General features: G+C 43.4%; 1 protein-coding gene across 4 annotated transcripts in view; it reads left to right on the forward strand.

Moving 5' to 3' along the window:
- Positions 1 to 25,678, forward strand: part of arhgef10la (Rho guanine nucleotide exchange factor (GEF) 10-like a) — a 177,042-nt gene that overhangs the window by 57,760 nt on the left and 93,604 nt on the right. For all 4 annotated transcript variants that reach the window (XM_084061414.1, XM_084061413.1, XM_084061416.1 and 1 more), the window contains 3 exons: positions 29 to 204; positions 6,100 to 6,215; positions 8,295 to 8,422. In XM_084061414.1, the coding sequence (XP_083917540.1) occupies positions 29 to 204; positions 6,100 to 6,215; positions 8,295 to 8,422 (420 nt within the window). The remainder of the gene's footprint in view (positions 1 to 28; positions 205 to 6,099; positions 6,216 to 8,294; positions 8,423 to 25,678) is intronic.

The raw sequence follows: 25,678 nt of genomic DNA on the forward strand, positions 1-25,678 counted from the left end.
CCACTGCTTTTGTCCACCTGTCCACCAGGGGGCCCCCTGACATCAGCAGCCTGGTCCCAGTCGGTCCCAAATACACCATGAAGTGGAGCGCCCCCTTGCAGCAGGTGCAGGTAGTGGAGGTGGGACAGGAGGGCTCCCAGAGCAAGGACACACTCTTCCAGCCGGGCGGAGGAGTCAAGAGGTCTGGTGGTGCTTCTGCTGCAGGTACCCAAAACGTTTTAGCTCAAGACCCAAAAAAGAAATTAGACGTTTGCGCGGGACCCAAACTAGTGAAAATAGTTTGAAAAGCTTGCAACGCGGTGCGAAGCGACGCGTTGTGAGCTCCACTCTCATGTCAAAATCTGCTATTTTCACTACTTCTTAAATGTTTATTTATACATTTTTTATGGATTTTGTTTTAGTTTTTATTTAAGAAATACTTTAGAAAAATGTTGGAATTATTTTTAATTGATGAAAATTTGAGATTTAAACCTTTGAAATAATATATATATATATATATATATTTAATGTAGGAAATGGGAAAAAAGGGGATATTTACTCGCGACCCATACAAATTGGTCATGGGTCCCGACCCACTGTTTGGGAAACAGTGGTTTAAAGGGCTTTTCACACAGGAAGCATCTGCTGCGCACAGTAATTCACAGGTGATCTGACAGGCGGAGCGACAAGCACTCCTGTCAAACTGTCGCATTGGTGCTCATGTCACGCGGGCCGGGCAGAAAATAACTGGATTGTGTTCAACTTTTCTCCACATGATGCGCAGGACAACGATTTGACACAGCTGAAGCAGGCGCAGAATAGATTGCCTGCCGTTTACGCGCGGATAAATTGTCTGTCTGTGTATTCACATGCGAAGCGCAGTGCGACCCGCTGATCCAAGCCAGAACGCAGGCGTTGTTGTGACGCTCCCCGTTTTGTAAAGGTCATAACACAGTGGTTTTGGGGGCCAGTATACATACATGCGCACACACACACACACACACACACACACACACACACACACACACACACACACACACACACACACACACACACACACACACAAACATATATTAAATTGTTGGCATCCCTATTTTGGTCATTATTGCTTAAGGTTGTACTGTAGATTGGCTATTTAATTCGGTGCATTTTTCAAGCCATATCGTAATGGGGGACAACATTTTTGTTGTTGCTACCACATACATCTCATCTTGCACATGTTGCTCTTGTGGCTTAAAATAGAAGTTCTGTTCAGTTTTGTACACAATACAGTCCCCATCATGCCGTGGCGACAGCAACCATATGGACCCGTTCATGTGACGGTTAATGGCTCTAAAGACCGAACACTTGCAACAAAATATACTACACTTCATCCAGTTTCATCCCTCACTTACCCCACACGTGTCGTCTCCCTAGTCTAGTTAATCTCCTCACTTGGACTGACTTCTGGTCCTTTCTGACTCAGCGAAGGCTAATCTGTTTCTGCTCCGCAGTGTCCCAGCTGAAGGCTGGGCTGTAGACACAGCCGTCGCCACCTGTCACTCTGATGGAGGGTGTGTTTGTGAAGAGAATAGTGATGACAGTCACTCGCTCTCATCTGCCTGGGGGTGTTTTATCTTATTGGGGGAAAATGGACAGAAAGAGAGAGAGTGTGTGTGTGTGTGTGTGTGTGTGTGTGTGTGTGTGTGAGAAAGAGAGAGAGAGAGAGAGAGACAGACAGATAGAGAGAGATGAGAGAAGGGGCAGAGAAGCCTGCGTGCTGCATCATCCCCCAACAGTCTCATTTCACTGTCTGATAGACCACAAACACATCTAGAGCGAGAGTCATCAATCTGCAGAGATTATTCCCATCCTCGCTGGCTCCCCAATTAGAGAGCCAGCCAGTACGGACTAGATAGGGATCAGGTGGTTGAAACACTACTTCTTATCCCACCCCTCATAAAACTCCCATGTTATACACAGACCTTGATGAGATTCCCTTGATAAAGGTGCCGGGATGGGGCCGGGGCGGGGGCTTCTTCAGAGCTATACGCATCATGCAAGGTGAACAGCTACTGTTTGAGGAGGGCTTGGGCTCTCAGTGGATTAAGTTCTCTCCCTCATAGCCTGATTATACTTTGTTGCACGCAGGTGTAGTGCGCTGAAAGTACCCGACTTACGAGCTCACAACACTTCACAGCACAACTATTTTCGCTGCGCAACACATCAAAGTATGAACACGCCTCTATCATTCGTTCTTGGGTGCTACTGGTACTCACAACTTGGTTCTGGTCGGTATGGAAGGATCATTTGAAGTTCTTCTTCTATTCTGTCACTCAGAACATTGAACTTAAGGGTTATTCTGCACTTCGTGCCTTGTGTGCCTTGTTAATTTTTAACTGTCTCGCTTTTTTTTCTTCTATGGTTTTGACATGAGAGTGGAGCGGTCACCTTAATCACGCCTGGCCACAAGCCTCCCCGAGCATCTGCGGCGGGGCTGTTCCCCAGTCATCTGCTCAGACAGGCTGTCCCCCTCTATTTATAGTCTCATCCCCGGTGATGTCATTCGGCGGGGCGTCCTGCCTAAAAAAAGTCCCGCGTTTCCTTGGCTTGGCTCAAAATTGACTCATTTTTCATCTCCTGCAGGCCCTTGTGCCCTCCGTTATTGATGAAGACTGGCCCTTTGGGAAATGCAGGTCTCTATTCATCTCTCTCTCTCTCTCTGTCTCTGGTCGTCTCAGTCTGTCCCTCTATCCTGTAGACAGTCGTGGACAAAGTACTCAACCCCAGTACTTGTGGTCAAATATTAGGCGACTACAATTGAAATGAAGTACTGCATTCTTGCTTTACAAAAATACTTAAGTATTCAAAAGTACACGCTTTAAAAAATGCTTAAGTATTCAAACTGCATATTTCAAAGTACAAAAACATCAATTATAGTGACAATAGCAGATCTGCAAGCTCGCAGTGTGCCACAGTGCCACACGTTGTATGCTTGCAGATCTGCTAAATTCACTATTATTTGAAATAAGGCTTTGGTGGTTAATTCACAATGTACTGTTTCCCTTCCTAAATGTAGTGGAGTCAAAAGTACAATATTTGTATTTGAAATGTAGCCCAAAATACAAATACTCAAGTAAAGTACAAATACCCCCAAAATGTACGTAAGTACAGTACTCAAGTAAATGTACTTCTTTACTGTCCACCAGTGCCTGTAGAGACCATTGACTGTAGGTGGTGACAGAGAAGGCCCCATTATGTTTCCTCTGCCTACTTTCAAGCTGTCTGGGTCGATGCCACGTCCCTTTTGTTTTGCTCACACACTGCCCTATCTTCACTCTTTCCCAATCATTGTATTGGACAGCATTGGACAGTAGAAGACTGTGAGTCCTCCTCTGGGCAGGCCTCAGGTGAAACTTTGCGACTATAATAGCCCTCTTTATACTTCGTTGCATGCCACTGTCGAAAAAATAGCCCAGAAAATAGCTGATCTACGAGCTCAAAATGTGTCGCGATATGACACGTTGTGAGCTTGTGGACCGCCTGTTTTCATCATTCGACGGATTATGAATTAAGCATAGGAATGTGGAGCTTGGCATGGATGTACAAGTACAGCTGTGCTCAGTTAGCTTGCCAGGATTAATAATTTATTTGGGGGTTTTGACTTGATGTTACGAACACACAGAACCGGGGTGTTTACTGTTTAACAGGAATTCAGAAGAAAGGAGCTTCCTCTCTGTTGTGTTTTGGTAGTACATCAGAGAACAGGTTTGTGTGCTACAGGTTTGAAGGCCTGGCTGCCACATTTTTTCGTTATAACTTTTCTTTATACCGTTGCCTGGCACCCCTGCAAAGTGTTAGATTGCTGACTTTTTTATAAAGAGAAAGCAAAAGAGAGGACATCTGCGATCTGGGAAGCTGCGGGGCCCCTCTGGGCTCAGCTTGCTTCCTCGCTAGCTATAGCGTGCAAGCTAGCAAGAGTGCATGCCCGGCGGTTGGTGCGAATAGCCGTGTCTGTGTGGAAAAAGTGTGAAAGCCAATCCCTGCCTTACCAACGGGATTACGCTGGATTACAACTCAGCACATTCACCTCCGGGGCCTCGTCCGGCAGCAAGACCCACACGCCACCCCCCCCCCCCCCTCCCCCTCCCCTCCCTTTCCCAGGAGGAGCTCAGGGAAACCTGAACAGCAGTCTAGGCAATCCCCCTCCCTGTGGGGGAGAACAGGAAGACAGTCATTGTTCTTGTAGCGCACAACACATCCCCTTTAGATCCAGATATCTCTACTATTGATTGTCTGGCACAGATGACAGATGTGTGTGGCCGTCCGTGTCAGGGCACCCATTAAACCTTCCCCAAAGGTTAGAATGAAGCTCTTTAACAGGGATAACACCAGCCCACCTTCCTTTCTCGGTCTCTTTCTCTTTCATTCTCACTGTCACAAACTATCTTTCTCGCTTTCAGAGTTACTTTGTCGGCTTTCGGTGTGTGTGTGTGTGTGTGTGTGTGCGTGTACGTGTGCGCGCGTGCGCCCGTGCACGTGTGTGTGTGTGTGGGTGCGCACACGCAGGTGTGTAGACAAATGTCAGCAGATAAGCTCAGGGCCATGCTTCATTAAGCCAGCCTACCGACGAGCTCCGCTACGTAGTAGCCGACTTGATTACGTAGCCGCCCGCAGTTGACAGCAGTGACGGACGGCTTCAAGATACTGTAGCTAAAAATCTACCTGCCAAATGTAATTAGGCACTGTTTCTCACAGAGCCCATAGCGCTGCTGCAGCTTGGGATAGATGTGGGCCAGGGGGGAACTAAGGGGAAGGACAGGAGAGCGGCAAGCAGGAGGAGACGATGCTATCGATTCTTGGTGGCGAGAGAGGGAGAGGGGCTGTGTGATGCTTTGAATCGATGTTGAATTTCACATTTAATGAGACACCTGCTGTCCTTTTGTTTTGCCCAGCGAAAAAGGCGTCATAGCTCCACATAACAGTTTCTCCATCGGATTATTATTTTCTATTATTTTGACTCATAAATGCACTCTTTGCAACTCAACAAGTAATGACGATCGATCCACCCCAGGCATTGAACTGTCTTTATTAGTGCCACCGGGAGTTCTACAGATCCAGAAGTTTTGTTTTCTCCAACTCCAATAGGTCAAGTTAGTTCAGATGCAGCAGTTGTGTCTTTATGTTTTGTCCTCGTGAATATGTCATGCATATTTCATATTGTATGCACTTCAGAACAATGTGCATTTTTCTCCATCCTACAATTATTGATGTCCATACCTTATTTATTGCATGAATGCAAATGCTAGGTCAGCAGGGCATTGCTGTAGACAACAAACAAACAGATGCAGTAAAATTTCCCTCGATGAATAAAAAATACCAGATAGAATTACCGTAATCCTTTTCTGTGTTTGTACAAAAGTGCAGAGATCACACACATCCCAAACTTAACCACTTTCAATCTGGCCTCCATATTTTGGTCATTATAGACGTGAAATGTACGTTTGTGAGTGTATAGATATATATTTTTTGCTATTTTCGAAGTATTAAGGGCTTGGTTAAAAGGCAGACCAGAAAAACTGACTAAAAGAACAGTTGCTTTACAGATGCAGTACATACATAGCATGTGCAATGATTTGTGTGTTGGGTCTCCATGTGCTGTATGTACATTATGCTCTTAGACCACGGACCCCCATTTGATGTGTGTGTGCTAGAACACACTCAAGGCCCTGTGGAGGTCCCCGAACCAGACATTGAGAACAAGTGGTCTAATAATCTCTTCTGGACACTTTTTGTAGAATAAACATTCTCACTCTTCTCACATGCCGTATGTTGGTTACAGTCACAGATACACAGTACTGTACGTTGGTTACTTGTTCACATGTTTTAGATTGTATGAAAGAATAGTTTAGATACAGTAGCATGTTGTTTTGACAGATGCTTGTTTTGATGTTTACCTGGTATTTTAGTTTCTTTGAAGCACTACATTTTTCTCTTCACACTGTACTTGTTCACCTTGTTTGTTGACATTTATTCTGATCTCGCACATGTATGTCACTCTGGCTAAGAGCATCTGCTAAATGCTTAATTGTAATTGTAAATTGTACATGCCTTTGTATGTCTTTGGTCCTCTCCTCTCAGGTAAAGCTATCCTGGGACCTCCACGGCTCTACCAGGAGCTCCAGGAGCTCCAGCATGACCTCTCTGTGGTCGAGGAGGTCACTCTTCTGGTGGGCACACTGCAGGGGATCTACCAGGTACATGTCACTCAACATCAGGTTTCACTTCAACCGGCTCTTCTTTCAGGCACATGCATAACGTAGATTTTTCGGATTCGGATTTTCGGGGGGAAAAAAAAGAGGGAAAAAAAGTGTTTATTTTTTTATGTTTTCGCTCCTGTTGTAGGATTATTACGGTCATTTCCGGGTCGCGCGGCCCAATTATTAGTTACGTTAATGTTTGGGCTGGGATGCTGGGCTGAAGCAGTGAAACCCCCCCCCCCCCCCGTTGACAAAACGGCCCGGGGGGTGGTGGGCCGGTTCGGACCAAAATAATACCAGGGCTGAATTTTGGTCCCAGTCCGGCCCTGTCATGGTGGTGCTATAACTGGCCGTTTTGAAAAAAAATAATTGGGTGGAGATTCTTCCTAGGCCTATACTGGGAGTGTGCGTGCAAAGTTTCCCGCTGAACGGCCCAGCGGTGCTTGTTACTCCCTTTTTACCCCTTCTTCCGGGTTGGGAAAGTTTGACGGGCAGGGCCTATGTGGGACTTCTGCGCGTCATCTCGCATGCACAGTAGTGTCACCCCTGTGCGCAAGCTTGTGAGTTGAGGCCATTGGTCGAAACCGTTTTCGCTCGTTCATGTGTCTGGCCCCAGCTGTAGTAAGCTGCAGTACCAGAATCGGCCACCATGTCCATTGCACTTCATTTTCTCCCTCTCGGTTCTGGGGGCTTGGTCAGGGAGGGGAAGTGTCCCACAGGCAACATGGCACTGCCCGCCTCCTGCAGTGAGTAGGCTAGTCACCATCATGAAATTTTACTTGATGATTCATTCAAATAATATAATTGCAATTTAACGATTTTAAATTGTGTTTTTGGCATTGCACATTGGAACATTTAAATAAAAATTACATTTGTTTTGCTTTCCTAAACAAAAATTGCACAGGGCTGATATGACAAATAACTTCAAAATACAAAGAAATTACTGACATATTTATATATGTATGCAGACTATGTACATTACCAACATACATAACACTAGTAGCTAGTGCATAAGTATGCACATTACCACCATGATATAGTAAATAACACTAGCCAGTGAAAAAGTATGCACATTACCACCATGACAGTACATACACCATCTAAGTCAAAAGTATGCTTAAAGAAAATCATCAAAGAGGCTGCTCTTCAAGTTGGGCCACCTGTAGTGGTGAGGCTCTCTCCATCTAACCACTTTTAAACCATTTTTTAGATAGCCTATAATGACCAAAATAGGGACGCAACCGTTAAAGTGGCTAATGGTGGTGTCCCTTTTGCCTTACTCTTAACGAGCACATTCTTAAGAGGTGCATTACTGGCTTTGTTCCAAAAGGCAGATTTTCACCCTCCACACGGTTATAATAAAATTCTTCACAAAACAAACAGGGGAAATACTGTACTTTGGCTCAGGACATTAACTTTGAAAAGTGTGTTTGATTCTATTGGACTTGTTGGGCTTCACTGTAATGGATATGGTAGTTTGAATGAACACAACTTATATTTGAGGTGGGAAAAAAATGCCTCGACCATATGGCTTGAAATAATGCCCTGTATAACAGGGTGGTTTTATGTGAGTTTGTAATGTGTTATTTCTACAGTACAGGTATATAAAAACGTCAGTGCTTAGTAAAGCACCTCTTTGCACCTGGGTTGAATATACGGTATGGTATGACAGTGAATACAATTAGCATGCTTGTATCTGTGCCAAGGGAACAATGTCAGTGTTCCAAAGTTGTAACAGTTTGCAGTAACATTAAGTGTATGCATTTTTGCACTTGCCATTGTAAGTACATTACAGTAAGTATCAAGGAGATGTTTGATATAATTTTATACTCTAGTCTACACACAACACTTATTCATAGGATAATACAGTGGAATAATGCTATTAAAGAAGTGTGTTACAATACGTAATTTCTTTAAGATAAAATTGTGCGACACGTTGTGGACTTATAGATTTGCTATTTCTGGTGCTTGACAGCTCCCAACAAGTATAAATCAGGCATTGTTGTGCTTGGCCCTATGAGGTAAGGACATTGAATGTGTATGTTACTTACTGTGTTTGTTTTTACTGTGTCGTAGAACCTGAACACCACTGTGGCCCAGGATTGGTGTCTCGCTCTCCAGAGGCTAATCCGCATCAAAGAAGACCAGATTCAGAGTGCCAACAAATGCCGCTTACGTCTGCAGGTACCTGGAAGGCCAGACAAGTGAGTAGTGGTCTCAGATACCGTCAGGGCACTACGTAAAATCCTTAGCACATCTGTAAACACAGCACCAGCAGGAGCATTGAGAGAATTATCAATGCAGATATAACCTTTCCCACATTTTAATACATTCTAGCTGAGCAAAATGCTGTACCGTCATTCAATGACCCTGAGGCATTGTTAGTCAATTAAATACCAAAATCAATCCTTTGTCTCCTTCCAGAACATGTAGCCTCTGCATTGAAAGTTGAAGGTTGACATACTAGAGTTTCGCTACACTTTACTTTTCCAAACTAATTCAGTTCCACTGTGTAACCTTGAAGAGAATTTTCGGAAGCCGGATAAATGCAATAAGTTATATTGTCATCTTCTGTGGCTGCTGTTATATTCTGTAAGTCATCCTCTCATGTTCATTGAATTTAAAAAGTTCCACAAATGAGGATCAGAGTGCATGCGTGCTGTACTGCAGAGTTAACTCCAGAAAACGGCTGGCTGATTAAATTGCCTCATCCATAACTCTGAAAACAGCCCGTCACATGGGGCACTAAAAGATAATAGCTGGTGACAAACATTTTAATGTGCCTGCACAAGCCCATGTTGCCGTGATGAAGGATGCCGATGGTGGCTTCCTGAAGCTCCTTGGAATAGAATTTTATGCCTAATTTATATTCCAACGTACGGTGTCCCATGGTGAAAATAACTGATCTACAAGCTCACAGGTTTTTTTGTGCAGGATACCTACGACGATACGTACGACTTAGTATAATTCAAGCTTCTCTCTCTGCCAGTGGCATATTCTTGTTTTTGACCCTTAGCAAACCTTGCCACAGCGAGAATAGAATATTCTCTATGTGTCGTTACCTGGTGTCTCACACAATTCTCTCCACGTAACACTGAAGATTAATTTATACTCTGTCTGAGTATAAATTAGGCTTCAGACGGCATAAAGGACCAGCATCTGCAAAGGAGGTTATTCAGGGTGCAGGTCTACTTATCCCTCATGGATGATAAGTGCTTCCCTTCTCAAGTTCTATTCACAGGCAGAAAATGGATGTGCTTTTCTTTTTTTCTGCTCTGGTGGACATAGAGTGTGTAGTGAGGGATGGGCAGGGGGGGTCAATGGAAAGTTACCTTGTATTGTCAAACGTAAGTGTGCGACTGCAAAGATATATCTATATGGTCACTGTTGGTGAGCGATAGGCCAGTCACCATTATTGCACAATCGCCTAATCGCAATTATTTGAGATAATCACTTCTTCGTCATAATCATTTCCAAGTTAAAAATGTTCATATATTTTCAAACATTAAAAAAAATAGTGGAAATAGCTGATCTACAAGATCTGTAGATCAGCTATTTCCACTATTATTGTTATAGTTTTTATTTAAAAGGATCCCTGGCTAATAAGCCAAATATGCATTAATACATTATAATTGCCCTCTATAACAAAAAAAATACATCTTAAATATTTTATTTATTTTAGAAATAGTTCATTCTTCACTCAATAGGGCCAATGATGTCATTTGCCCATGTGTGGTCCAGCCCTAAGGAATTTATGGAATGCATCTGAAAATAAAAAACTACTTAATACTTTCTAAGGTTAATATGAGCATCAAATAGATATTTTAAATGTTTTTTTTTGCACATGCATTCCATAAATTCCATAGGGCTAGACCACACGTGGACAAATTACATCATCAACTTGCCACGGGCATTGCCTATATTGAGAGAGATGAACTGTTTATAAAATAAAATAAATATTTAAGGTAAAAAAATATATTTTAGTTATAGAGGGCAATTTTAATGTATTAAGGCATATTTGGCTTATTAGCCAGGTATCCTTTTAAGTATAAAGTAATTAAATGTGTTATTTATCATATATGCCCTGCGCAATTTTTCTTTACGACGCATAAAAGCCAAACAGAAATGTAATTCATATTCACAATGTTCCAATGTTCAATGACAGACTCAATTAAATTGTTAATCGCAATTATTTGAGTGACAATGAATCATCAAATAAAATGTCATAATGGTGACAGCCCTAGTGAGCGTTGGGGCCCTTAAGAGCACAGTGAGTGTAGTGGCTGTTGGGCGAGAAAGCTCTTATCAGAGGAACAAAACAGTAAGGAGAAAGGAAAAACGTCTGAATGTTCTGTGACTATCCATTTTAATCTTCATATATCTTAATATAATTGGTCCTCATTAGCGCTCATTATGGCCCCATTTTTTAGCCATAATGGCACAGAGATGGTGCCATTTTGGCACCATCTTGTTGCTGTCAGACAGAAATCTTGTATCTCCATATTTCATCCTTTTCATAAATGAATGTCCTGTTGTATGACACACAACATAGTTTTTGACTTATTTTTTGTATTCACTCCACGCTACTCATGTGCCCACCTCTTACAGGGCCCGGGCTCAAAACCTATAACATAACCAATATCATCAGTGGGGTTTCCAAGCTAATGGAAACTTCAACCTTTCTCTTCCTCGAAAGACAGCACGGTCAAATAGAAGTAATCAATTGTACTTATTTCCATCAATAACAAAAAATGTAATCATGTGGATCTCAGGAATGGCGTGGCTCCAATGTTAATCTCGGACTTCGATGTCATCTATGACATACCTATGATGCTCAAAATGTGGGCAAGGTTTCAGCCTGATCAGAGCATTGACTTCCATTATAAAAAATATAAAATTAAATATTTCTAAAAGTATAAAACATGAAGAAGTAAAAATTATCAGGAAGACGGACAGACAGACCGACCCTCTTGTAGACAGCCAGACTCTTGTAGAGCCACGCCGTGAAAGAAGATAAAAAGTTTGAAATGACCACCGATGATATCATTGGTACATTTTCGAGAGAGTCCCACCTCTGAGAGTGTGGATGTATAGGAAGCATTAGTAAGGACCCATATATGGAGAAGATGTTCTTTTAATGATAGAAAATGATGTCAGGTTAGAATAGGTACAATTGTGTGACTTTGTGGAGGTGGAGGATGAGCAAGAGGCCCTGGAGACGGAAGGGTACAGAGAGAGGAGCCAGGAGAGCTGTGCTCAGAACGAGAGAATGACAGAAAAAAACAGAGACTTAACACACACACACGCACGCACACAATGTGTGTGTTTGGCTGTGCTACGCGGCCCTTACACCTACAGTACATCGAACCGCCGATCCGACCAATGTGTCTGAGTCATAATGTCGGGGGTTTTGTCAGAGTACCCGTTGTACCCGTCTGTCTGTCTCCCTTTTGTGCCCATATACGGAGATGTCTGTTTATACTGTGTCCCTTTTATGCCCATATATGGAGATCTCCGTATCTGTCAGCCCATGTCCATTTTATGCCCATATTTGAAGATCCCTGATGTCATCAGTATATTCCCATATATTGAAATGCCCATGGGCATATTGGTTAGATTGGCGGTTCTGGACAACTGGATATCCAAACTACTTGACGGCCGGCACCTCACTCCCTCGAGTGCTTTTGAAGTCGGTTGGTACAATATATGGACATGACCATACAGTATATGTGCATAGCGGTCGGATCTGTCACTCAGTCCTTGTCCATTATCTGTCTGCTCCACATGGAGATCGCTGATCGCTGGCCTCCGATTTTGTCTGTCTGCAGCACAAATTCTTAATTAGCAAACTGCTATTAAATGACCAAAAAAACAAGCCTATGCTACTTGCCCCAAATAGTGTAGTCACTCTCCTCTCAAACATGACCACTCTGGATGGATTATTCATTGAATGGGTTGAGCTTTACAAATATCTTGGGATTTGGTTGGACACCAAGTTATATTTTTAACACCACATTGATTATTTGGCAAAGAAGCTTAAATTCAAATTGAGCTTCTTTTACAGAATTAAGTCCTAATTTTCCCCTGCCTCTCGTTAAAAGCTGGTCACAGGCCTTTTCCTGTCGCAGCTCGACTATGGCGATACTGTTTATCGCTTTGCCTGTTCCTCAACATTGGCCAAACTCCCCTTTTTCATGTTGCATTGAGGTTTTTACTTATTCCACCTTTAGGACTAATCATTGTAGGAGGTGTAGCAGGTTACAACACTGGTATTCTCTCATTTACAAAGCTATTCTCTGTAATCTCCCGTCTTACAAATGTTCTGAGAGAGAGAGAGAGAGAGAGAGAGAGAGAGAGAGAGAGAGAGAGAGAGAGAGAGAGAGAGAGAGAGAGAGAGAGAGAGAGAGAGAGAGAGAGAGAGAGAGAGAGAGAGAGAGAGAGAGAGAGAGAGAGAGAGAGAGAGAGAGAGAGAGAGAGAGAGAGAGAGAGAGAGAGAGAGAGAGAGAGAGAGAGAGAATAGGAAATAGAAGAGAAAATGACCTGCAGAGAGACAACAAGATTGTGTGAGATGGTGATGACAGTGTGAGTGCTGAAAGAGGGAGAAAGGCTCTGCAATCCTGCACCTCCCCCACAGAAGACATCGCTTGGCTCCGATGGGGGCGGCAACAGTCGTCAGGGAGCCTGGCACTCAGGATCCAGTGAAAGGGCTCTGTTCCATGCTAAAGTGACAGCTTGAACAGTGAAGCACGCACACACACACACACGCTCGCGCACACCTCCCAGCTTCCTCATCTGCTGTCATGCCAGGCCTGCCGGGCCGATCTGCTTAGTCAGATGTTTAGTGGAGCCAGATGTCATGCTTACAAGAGAAGTCCCCCTTCAAGGGGACACCCCTGTTCACTGTAGTTCCAGTGATAACGTTGTTAGCAAACCACATTGACAGGGAGATTTACCCGCTTCTGAATCTGTCCCTTGTTGTAACTTTATGCTATTATGCTTTTTTTTCTCTTTGTCATATATAATCAATCAATCAATCAATCAAACTTTATTAAGGACTCATGGTCCATAGCGACATAAAACAAAACATACAAAGACAAACAAAGGTGGACATAGTACACATAAAATCGTAAATTCATATACAGGCTTACACGCCAATGGACCTGCACCGCCCATTCCACAGTGACACTCGTGCTCCGTATAGCTCTTTGCTATATTGACTCTCACATGAGAGAGAGAGAGTTGTGAGTGTGCTTGAGAGAGAGCGAGGGTCACATGTGTGGGAGGGTATGCTGTATGTATGTGTGCAAAAACACCATTTCAATTGGTGTATTCTTGAAGTGTACTGTAAACACTGACAATTTTATTATTATTATGCAAACTGAACCAGGGGTAGGGCTCGATAAGCATTATGCTTCTCCCTGTCCCCTTTTTTCGGCATCTTCGACATGTATTGTCCAAAAGTGCTAAAAAATAAACTGAACTGAATGGTTCCACAGTTTAGAGACAAACCTCACCTACAGGGTTAGTCAGAATTAAAATGATGCTGTTGGCAGTATCAGACAGCATACACATATATTTGTGCATGAGGTTCCACATCACAGCGGAGCAGGTGGATACACCGATATTGACAAACATTTGGCTTGCACTGCTGCATTATGGCACTTTAAGCAGCAGTCTCATGCCATCATTATAAGCCTAAAGCCACATGGAGTTTCTGCATACTGCTCTTTCTGTAGCGCGCCACAAGTGGGCAGTATACATAGGTGTGCAAAAAGCTTTGAATAGTGTACACTTCACAGAAGCTGAACACATACTAAACTCACGAACAATCATGTTAGTTTGTGCATATAACATTCTACGTCGCCTGTAGATATTCCTATCATCAGATAGGTAATTTGTCAAATAATGGCCTAAGTAATTTACTTGACTTCATCACTGACCTTAAGAGCAGTACTAGACATAAAAAAGACAGGAAATTACAGTTTATTGTCTTCCCTACTTCTTATAATCATGATGTTACTCTTCTTTGCATTGTAAATGATGTCACAGTCTGAGCCATATTGTCACCAAATCATCTGCATACATCAGGTGGTTGACAGGTCATCCATATACAAATTAAAAAGCAAAGGAGATAGAATTCCTCCCTGTCTGACTCCATTATTTACTGTGAAATGAACTGAAACAGTTACCCCATCTAACACACATTGTCTGAAGTGCGTACCAAAAAACGCCAGGATTCTTATAAAAAATGGAGGAACCTCTCTGTTCTGTTGCTTATGGAACAACTTTATGTGATTACACGGTCCCCCCCTATGGCTGGAAATAAGCATTATAGCCCCTCTTTATCTTTTTTATTCGTTTTTTTTTCTATAGCAGCATATGAAGCAGAATAATATTCTGTTGTGGAGGGGTGAGCAGAATGAAACTAGCCACGATGACCAAGGTCCATTTTTGTTGGTGCATATAGATCTTAGTGGGTCCAACTATGGAAAGTACTTGGAAACATTCACTGTATAGGTGCCTGGCTTTTCTGCACTGAACATTAGTATTGGCTTGGGTAGTAAAACTACCTGGCAGCCGGCACAGTGTTTTCTCTGAGTTCCACACTGGTGCCTAAGGAGCTACAGTAGCTGCATAGCCGCAGCAAAACATTTAGGCCTATATGTAGGGAGAAGGGTAGAGAGAAGCGTCAATAGAGAGGGGAGAGAGAGGTGTCAATGGAGAGGGGAGAGAGAGGCATCAATGGAGAGGGGAAAGAGTGGCGTCAATGGAGAAGGGAGAGAGAGAGTCTAATGGTGAGTGCAGAGGGGAGAGAGAGACGTGAGTGGAGATGGAGACGTCAATGGAAAGGTGAGAGAGAGTGGGAGGAGGCACAGGGCACTGTGAACCAGGTCGGTGCTTCCACTCTTTCAACAGCTGTTACGGAATGTAGTTGTTGTTTTATGAAGGTAATTTGGCTCATCGTTTCACGTTATACAATTGAGTTTCTTGCTTATTTTACAACAAAGAAATGGCAATTACTTCCAGCTCAGTGGTCTTGGTGCACCTGGTGCGGACGCAGGCGCTGCTGCAGTCTAATCATAGAAATCATACGATAAAGGGTCCCATAACTTTCTGTAGATGATCATACAAACCTGTTGACCCACTAACACATTGAATCCACCATGTGCCTCTCTTTTACTGTCGTCTTGTCTCTCATCTTTTTCTAACCTGTTTTTAACCACATGACCTTCGATTGGCTATTTAACAAAGAGATGTGGTGTAGAGGGAAAAAAGGAAAGGACCAAGTATAGACCCCTGGCGGGCCTCGATCAACAAAGTATATATTTTATATTCTTCTAAGTAGCCCCTGGCAACATTGCTCTTCAGCCAGCTTTGTAAGGTAGTCAATAAAACCTGGAGGTGTATTTTGGGTCATCGTCCTGTTGAAAAACAGGACGATGTTCCCACTAAACGCAACCATAGAATAGTATATCACTGCAGAATGCTGTGGCAGCCAGTCGGTCCCCTCCTTTTTTTCACCAAATCTCCAGTGAAAGTAGCTGATCTATAAGCTCACAAGTACGCAACACGTTGCAATACGATTCGTTGTGAGCTTGAAGATTGGCTATTTTCATCGATGGTTTGCCTATTATGCCATGTCCAGAAAAGGGACACTAGGGTCCATGTGGTTAATTATGCCTTGCTAAATAAATGACTGACAATGGGAAGTTGGGAACATCACATTCAGGCATTCAGAGACTGTCCATCAGTGATGGACAGTAACTAATTACACGCAGATGTGTGTTACTTGAACTCTGTGAAGCTTTTGTTTTGGGCTGTAATCCAAGGTGCAGTTAATTGGTGATTTCTGAGGCTGGTACTGTGCTGTAATTCTGCGGCAGATGTAACTCTCTGGATCTTCCTTTGCTGTGGCGGTCCCCATGAGAGCCAGTCTAATCATAGCGCTTGATGGGTTTTTGTGACTGCACTTGAAGAAGCTTTCTTGACATTTTCCGGGTTGACTGACCATCATGTCTTAAAGTAATAATGGGCTGTCATTTCTCTTTGCTTAGTTGAGCTGGTAAAATAATGGTCTTTTACTAAATAAGGCTATTTACTGTATAACAACCCACCCTACCCTGTCACAACACAACTGATTTGCTCAAATACTTTAAGAAGGACACAAATTCCACAAATTATTATTATATTATCAAGGCATTGTCAATGCCTTGTCGATGTTAATTAAAAAGCATGCCAGGAGAGAGAGAGAGAGAGAGAGAGAGAGAGAGAGAGAGAGAGAGAGATCACTCTCAGGAAAAGTGTAGGCCTGTGAGGTATCATTTAGATTAAACTTGAACCTTGGCTTCCACATTTTGTGGGAGGGACCTATTTGACAAAAAAAAAAAAAATCAAAAATCATGAACGCATAGTCCAATAAACCATTAAACCCCAAAACTTGAATTGGGCTCCAGGGCCTCTACAGTATATACCACACCTCCAAAAGCGCTTTCACTTCTGTCCATAGGGGGCACCACAGATGAGATGGACACACACACACACACACACACACACACACACACACACACACACACACACACACACACACACACACACACACACACACACACACACACACACACACACACACACACACACACACACACACACATACACGCACACTTTCTGCGAAAATAGGCAACCATTTGGTGAAAATGGCAGATCTACAAGCTCACAGCTAACATCCCTGACAGTTCCTGCAACCAGGTCAACAATACAGTCATAACTAGCCGTATAAAAGCCCTTATATTCATATATAGCAATTTACACCATGTGCAACAGATTGTAGAGGGTGATACTGTTTGAAACAGGGTGCAGAACATATTGTGGCTGATGCTTATCAGGGTACCATAGAGTCATGTTGTACCTGTTTCGTAACAGCCTGTAGTCTGGCTTTGACAATAAGTCATTTATACTTTGTCTTATGAGGCTCTTCAGATGCAAACAAGACATGACTCAGTCATGTATACCAGCTTGCTTTCTGTTTTCTCTGATTTGTCTCGCAGAATCTGGCAACACTGCTAGTGGCTCCCCATTGGCTTAGACCTGTTGCTTATTTCTCTCGCAGAATCTGGCAACACTGCCTTAGAGGCGAGAGGAGTGTCATAGCTTGGGAGGACGAGACCGCCCTTCAGAGTATGGGAAAGTATCCCCATTGGCTTAAAGGACAGCCAATGATGAAATAGTGTTGAGAAAGTGTTGACTAGACTCTTCTCTCTTCTTAGACCAGCGTGCTTTGCAAGCTGGTAAAAATAGTCCTTTACAGGACTATGTTTTGCATCTAAAGAGCCTCACTTTTGGCTGAAAAGGCCTCTCGCACCTGTTTTCAGCCCTAGTAAGCCTTGAGTTTAGAGCGCAAACTTCCCTACCTCTTTTACTTTGTCTTATGGCATCGACGCATTCTGAAAATAGCAGTTCTACAAGCTCACAATGTCCTCACCAATAGCAGCATACGCGGAATGTGACACAGAGTGAGCAGGAGATGGAAGGTTCAGCACACAACACAGTTAAAGCATCTTGCCCTTCATAACCGCCATATTTAATGCAGTAGAGATTTGACATGCTTAACTGGACATTCTTATAAACATGTGGCTGGTCACGAAATGCATGTAGCACAAGCCCTGGCACAGGGTTGTGGATACTTCACAGATACCTTTATACAAAACTAGAGGTGCGGGTCGCTACGCGACCCTTCCGTCTAGTCGCTGGCGCGAGGCTTTCGTGTAGTAGGCTGTAGATGTTTTGGACACGCAAACCAAAAGCGAGAGCAACAGTGTTTCCAGACGCAAACCGAAAACGAAAGCAAACTGAGAGACGGACAAATTTCACCCGTTCATCTATCTATGTATTCACACAGGCTCTTGCAGGACCAGAATGTGCGGCACAGATTGATGAAGCAGCACACTCAGCCCAGCGAGACGGCGTGCGCTGCGTTCAACCCTCCCAAAGAGTCAGACCGACAGTATTTGGATGGGGGGCGGGGTTGCCGGGGTTGCCATGTCCAGGAGTTGTAAGCGTGAAGTGGCGTGTAATTGGTTAGGGAAAGTGCGTCGACGCATGCGCAGTGCGCAGCGCAGTGTTTTTGCATCAAGCTGGTTGCTTGTTGCTCGCGCGCAATCTGGCAACAGTGATGCAACTTACACACACGCAAACATTCGACTGTGGATTCCAATTGTAAGGTAGATAGACAGGCACGCCTATTTGTGGACCTGCAGGAAAAGTATGTGCTGCTATGTGTGGCAGCTAATGGGGATCTTAATAAACTATAAACACCATGCGCTGTCGGTGCGCTGCGGGTGAGAGAGTGAATCCACAGCAGGGACCCCCTCTACCGTGCAATGCCCCCCCGCCCCCCTCACCCCCCCCCCCCCCCCCCCCCCCCCCCCCCCCCGAGCGCCTCTCTGCAGTCAGGCAGCACATCACACAACCTCCGTACTGCAAACAGACTGAGGAACGTGGGTAAAATCCTGACTCGTTGCCTCAGAGGCAACCAGTCAATGTGCGACAGTATTTCATTAACAACCTTGCCTCAGCTATTTTCGCTGGCGCGACTACAGAGTACAGACATGGTAACCCTGAGAGACTATAGATGTTGTGGTCCAGCTTTTGTTGTTTTATCAAATACTTTTGCCATTATTGCCATTTGCTCTACATGAACAACATTAACATCCTGCTTGAACCACCTAAGCCATACAGTATATACTTAAAAATGTAAAAAGAAAATAGGGAGGCCAGAGTTAATGTGGTTAACTATGTCTGCTGGTTGTGACTACAGGGAGATGAAATACTTTACAAGGTGCCAGATTAGCATTTTCACTTTCTTTTATTTCAGACAATAGATCAGCGGTTAAGGATACATGCAGGGTTTGTTTCTACATCCATATTCCCAAGGTATTTGCATTTGTATGAAATGTTCAAGATTCAAGGTTCAAGGTTCTTTATTCGTACCGAGGGTAAATTTGTTTTGCAGAAAAGAGATACGGCAATCCAGTTAAAAGCAAGACATCACAACAATACAGATTGCAGACATCAAAGCAAAACAAATATGTTAAAACATACTAAGAATAAGGTCATGACAAGTGCTTTTACATGCACTTACTAGCTCACCCACTCTGAGTTTAAGTGCCATGCCTGGCGAGGTGCATCTACTTGTAGTATCTTTGTTCAGAAGTACACTGGCTGCAGGTACAAAATGAATTTCTATATTGTTTATTTTTCCAGGGCCAAAAACCGGCTGCCAGAGTAAAGGGGATGACATGCACTGTGTAAAGGATGGAAACAATCTTGAGACTGAACTACTATATAAGCTTACTGTGCCAATTGACAATTTGATTTACATAATGTTTGCTCTCCAGAGACAGGTTACCAAATTATGACACAAGAGAAAATATGAGATTTGATTCGATAAAAGCCTGATAAAAGAGGGCTATCTTGGTTTTGTGATGTTTGCTGTTAAAGTTAGAATACAGATAAATACAGCTTTGCTTAGCTCCCATATTTTAGTGTTATTCCTTGCATGATGTTTACCTACTGTAGGATCATAGTGTTATTTTCTGGGTGCGAGGGCTTTGACCGTTGCACTGTATTGCTTGTTTTATACTATGTCAGTGTTGTGTGGCGAAAATGGCCAATTCACAACATGTCACATTGTAGATTGGCTATTTTCGGTGTGCGGACCGTTGTACGACAAAGTAAAACCTGGGCTTTGCATGTAATGATTGCTTGTCACATGATCTAGAAGAGATCAGACGTGTGTGTGTGATCCCAACTGCATTAAGTATCAGAAAGTGATATGTGTGCCGTACAGTAGTTGTGCAGCTGTGTTTGTGCAGCTGTGTTTGTGTGTGTGCTTCTATGTATTTGTGCAGGCTTTTGTACGTGTGGAGCATGCTTGGTACTTACCCCAACATCTACAGTATCCTGCCCATGTGCATTAGTGCACTGCATACAGTAGGCACGCCCAACTCTATGGTTGTGTTCTTCCATCCGTTGCTATATTTATTATACTTTATATTTATGCAGGGAACCTTTGCTGTGTTTGCATGGTCTTTTTCCAGCAGTGCTCTGCTTTACATTCATACAGGTACACGCAACCACACCTGCGAGATGCCGAGTACACGCAGTCACACCTGGGAGCTGTTCTAGTACCCAATAATAGTCTGTTGTCTGCTCAAGTGCACCATCAATAGTTATTGAGAAAGGGCAGGACATTATTCACGTTCCCTGCCCAGACAATCCCATCTGGTTTGAAGATTTGAACCAGTAACCTTCCAGATCACTCATCAGATTACATTATATCATATTGAGTCTCTGATCATATATCTGATCAACAGACACATTTTTGGTTAAATTAAATGTAACTGCAATGTGTCATCAATCCACATACAAAACATGTACACAAACTGAAATTTACTTTGGTGTGAGATCCAACTATAAAGTAGATGCTAATGATGCTGTTGTCCGGGCAGGTGCAAATGTAATGAAGCTGAATACTACACAGTAAAATCCTGTTATGGGCCATATTTTGGTGAAACGGGTGAACCGGCGCAAAGTTTAGCAAATAGTTCCACAGATAACTAGAAAATGTGCTCCTCGGAGCCAGTACTGTTCCTGATTAATCCTGTCTTACCTATTTATTGTCTCCGCCAGGAGACTATGTTTTCACTTTCCGCCCCCCCCCCCCCCTCGGCCAAGCTAACATTGGTCAAGCCTCACGTGACACGTGACAATACGTTGAAAGAGTGTGCTCTGATTGGCTAGTGAGACGCATGACGTATAGCGGCCTATAAATAGATGTGTCACTTTGAAAGAGTCTGTGCCTCTTTCAAAGTGAGGTAAGACAGGAATAATCACGAAATGGCTGAGCAATACATTATGTAGACACACTGGTGTCATCACAATACGTAATATAAATAGCTTAGACAGGATTAATCAAGAACAGTACTTTCCAGTCACAGTTGATAACACAGTGCAACTAACTCTTATTATGCAAACTGAAGAAGCTAATCATTGTCTGCAAACTGATGAAGAAGCAAAGGCGCAACGCCTATCATCAAAGTTCCAATCTTGGAATAAATTCCAATATTTGCTGGCGGAGACTTGTGCTCCGAGGAGCACATTTTCTAGTATTACATATTGTCACGTGTCAACAATTCACTCATTGCTTTTTCAGATTTTAACATGTAGCTGGTTATGTACATGACACAGGAGTATGCATCCAATACGAATTGAATATCCATGTTTGCTTGCCAGGTTTTCAGGATTTTTATATTGTAGTAATTGATCCAACGTTCTGCTGGTTGACGTTTTAGTATGATCTTTTTTCCAGACTTCACGACTGATATTGCCCATTGGTAATCTTCTTGGTCGACACACGCATCTTGCAGCAAGTCTTTCAGTGAGATATCCTCAGGATTGTCTTTATTAAACATGGAGGTAGCCACCTTGTTTAGAAACGTGTGGCTTGCTTCAAGGGGTCTTTGCTCCGCCATTTCTCAGCCATTTCGTGATTATTCCTGTCTTACCTCACTTTGAACGAGACACAGACTCTTTCAAAGTGACACATCTATTTATAGGCCGCTATACGTCATGCGTCTCACTAGCCAATCAGAGCACACTCTTTCAACGTATTGTCACGTGTCACGTGAGGCTTGACCAATGCTAGCTTGGCCGAGGGGGGGGGACGGAAAGTGAAAACATAGTCTCCTGGCGGAGACAACTACTATATTAAAATTGGCTAATGGCAGGGCGGGCCGGCTGGCAGGGCAAGCCGGCTGGCCGGCGGGCGGACCTCTGACGTCACTCTGACTCAGCCATAACCATATAAGGAGTTCCCAATGCAGCTACTGTACGCCCAAATATGGAATGTGTTGTCTAACCTCAATGTGTCGTCATAGCATCAGCCGCAAACAAATCAGTCAGCTCCATATATGGGCACAAAAGGGGGCATTCCCTATGGGCATGTACTGATGACATCAGCGATCTCCATATATGGGCATAAAAGGGACAAGGACTGACAGATGTAGAGATCCGGTTGTCCGGAGCCACAGATCCGACTGCTATGCCCATATATGGTCATGTGCATATATGGGACCGACCGATTTCAAACTCGACGGGCGCAGCGGCAAGGACTCGAGGGAGTGCGGTGCCCACTTTACCAGGCTAGTGCCCACCGTCACGTAGTTCGGGTATCCAGTTGACCAGAACTGCAGATCCAACCAATATGCCCATATATGGGCATTCCAATATATGGCCATATACTGATGACATCAGGCATCTCCATATATGGGCATAAAAGGAACACAGGTAGACAGACAGAAACAAACATCTCCATACACAGGCACAAAGGGACATAGACAGACTGGTGCAACGGGTACTGTGCCAAAGCCCCCAACACTATGACTCAGACATATCAGTCGGATCGACAGTGCGACGTAGGTGTGAGGGCCGCGTAGTATTGTGAAAATAGCCGATCTAAAAGCTCACACTTTGGTATTAAAAAGGTCTTAAAAGTCATTAAATTGTAACTTTTGAAATGTGCAGATACCCATACACTTATACTGTATGTTGGTTTGCTTACTGTTGAGTGAGAAAACAATGTTGCACATTAAGCTAATCATCTGGGGACCCCCCAAAATAATTTGGGGACCCCCAGTTTTGGAACCACTGCTGTATGGGGCGTTGGGAAATGGGTTGGATAAGGCTGAATATGAATATTGTCAGTGGTTGTGTGTTCCAGTTGTATTTAATCATCATGACCAGTCAACTGATTACTTTTCATTACCCCTAAGAGCAATGCCCTGCATTCAGCGCAACGGCATATTGGTTATTTCCACGGTCATGGAAGAAAAGCCACAAGCAAACTGATGTCAAACAACAAATCTACAGACCCTCAAACAGACTGCCAAGAACAAATTATCTGAAATGATCTTGGGTGGAAACAACAAATGCAGTTAATACGTCTGGCACTGGTCCTGTGAGAAGTGTTTCTCAGTGTAGGAAATATTTCAATGATGTCAAGCGATGAGCCAAACAGAACCTTACAGTAAATGTAATGTTCTATCTACTTCAAAAGGTCAGCAATTAACAAACGGCGGCCTAGGTCCTAGCCGAGCGTTGGTTCTGTCTGTCAGTAAGCAAATGCCTATATCAGTTTCAACAGCAACAAAGAAAGAGTGAAATATTGATGGAGGATGTGCTAGCTCAGCTTGATGCAGCTGTTCAGAGTGCACCATGCATAGCCGTACTGTAGCTCTTGAGGAGTCTACAGATGTAACTGACAATGCCCAGCTTTTAAGTTAGATTTTTCCACAAATAGAAGAAGTAACTTTGTGAGAAGTTGTTACGGGAAAGGACATACAGTACTGTACACCTGTCCCTAAAGTAGATGTTGGGAAATAGGGGGAAACAAGTGGTCTAAATCACCACAAATGGAGTCCCTGCCATGGTTGAAATAGAGCGGGGAACTCTGGCGTGGATGAAAGAGGACAACCCTGATCTCATCCATTAACCACTATCATCCATCAGTCTGTCCTGTGTGCCAGTCTGTCAGAAGAGTATGCTGAGGTGATGAATACAGCGATGAAACAGCATCCTCAGCCCATCATCGCCTGCATAGAGAGTTCCTGAATGAAGTTGATGTAAATGCAGATGATTTACTTATGCACATCAGATGGCTGAGCGAAGGCAGGGCGTTGTTTTGTTTTTTGGTCCATACCAAATGAGATTGCAGCTCGCCCCAGGTTAGAATGCATAAAAAAGCTACTAAAGCTCCGACTTTAAGGATCCATACCAAAGTGAAACAGACAATAATTTCATATACTGTAGCAGGTCTGTGTGCTTTTGGAGAAATAGCAATAGAATGCATGCCTCTACACTAGTTGCCCTGGCCCAAGGTGGGCGGCAAATTGTAGGCCGTTGACACCAAAACTGCAGTGTCCTGCTGATTTGCAGCGCTGGTGCCATTAATAAAATGGCAGGTGTAATTGAGGCCTGTCAGTGTTTTTCTGAACCAGTGGCTTTGGACCCAAAAGCAGGCTTCGAGAGGTGGTCACAGGGACAAAGAACAACTTCAACCCTGTAAATGGAAAATTGTGTAATTTCATAACAATATATCAATAATTTATATATCAAGAATATGAATTATAATAATATTCCTGTTATTATTTGAGTATATCTCAGTATGAAATCAGTGGAGGTGTGGCACAAGTACAAGTTCTCTCCACATATTTTCCACTTATTTCAGGCTCCATTGTCTCCACCCAGAACATGTTTGCTGAATGTGCATGCTTTTTTCCCAGTTATGTCCACTTCACATTCACATTCATACAATGACACACTTTCATGCCTCAGAGGTTTCATACTACACACAATCCCAGCTGGGACCTGCTCCAGTGGCCAACATTATAGCCTGTGCTATGGTTGGTCACTGGTGCAGTTTGTGGATCAAGGCCTTTGCTCACGTGCACTTCAAAAGTAGCATTTATGGCAGGTTACAACTTGTAATTACAGGACGTTTCCTCACACAGAAGTCCAGATTTCAACTGTGGCAACACAGATCACAAAGATACTCACTTGGTTAGTCTCACTCTTTTCAAGCAAATATTATGAGGTCCACCGTGCTCAGGACTAAACAGTGTGGTAAAACTGTTTTCACACAAGACCTTGAGTTGTGCCAAATAAAACAATGTTCCTTAATTAAAGTTTTTCTCTGTCCACGTGTATGGCAGACTAGTGCATTTTGCCCAAGGGTTGAGAAACAGTGGCAACTGTATATCTACTGTACTGTAGTTTTCTCAGTTCAGATGTCAGTTCCATCCAAAACCAGATCAATGTCTGCAGAGCAGAGGGCCTCTCTCTTTCTGACGGCTCCCTGTGTCTGGAGAGTGGAGATGCGCGATGTGTGGGTGAGTCACAGACCCATCACCCTGGACTCATTCCAACCAGTTCAATCCTTTTAACATTAGTGTAAGATGGCATAACAGACATCCCTCTCCCCTGTTGTTTTTCAACCCCTCTCGTGTGGATCCAGAGAATGTTTGCTGAGCTTGCATGCTCACTTTTTCTTTTTTTCCAAGAAAGCTCACCCTTCACAGTTACACACATTCACACCTGGGAGGTGGGGGCTGTTCTAGTAGACCATAGTAGTCAAAGAGTCTTATGGGCCTCCCTCAAGGGCACCTCAGATGTTGTTGACTGTCACAGCCGAATTAACCTGCTATAAATATTATTAATGATATACACAATCAGTGCTCATATCTAGAATTTGATTCAGTATATTCGGCAGCAGGCATCGTCAGAGCTCAAGCAGTTATCACTTCAGAATACAGGCATAGATGTCGAGTGGGATACCTGCCTGGTTCTCTGTTGCTTTGCGGATATCCAGCCCTCTGCAGCAGTATTCCTGTCCAGCACCGTTGGTT

Source organism: Gymnoscopelus microlampas (genome assembly GCF_963454915.1).
Source record: "Gymnoscopelus microlampas genome assembly, chromosome: 7".
NCBI classification, from domain to species: domain Eukaryota; kingdom Metazoa; phylum Chordata; class Actinopteri; order Myctophiformes; family Myctophidae; genus Gymnoscopelus; species Gymnoscopelus microlampas.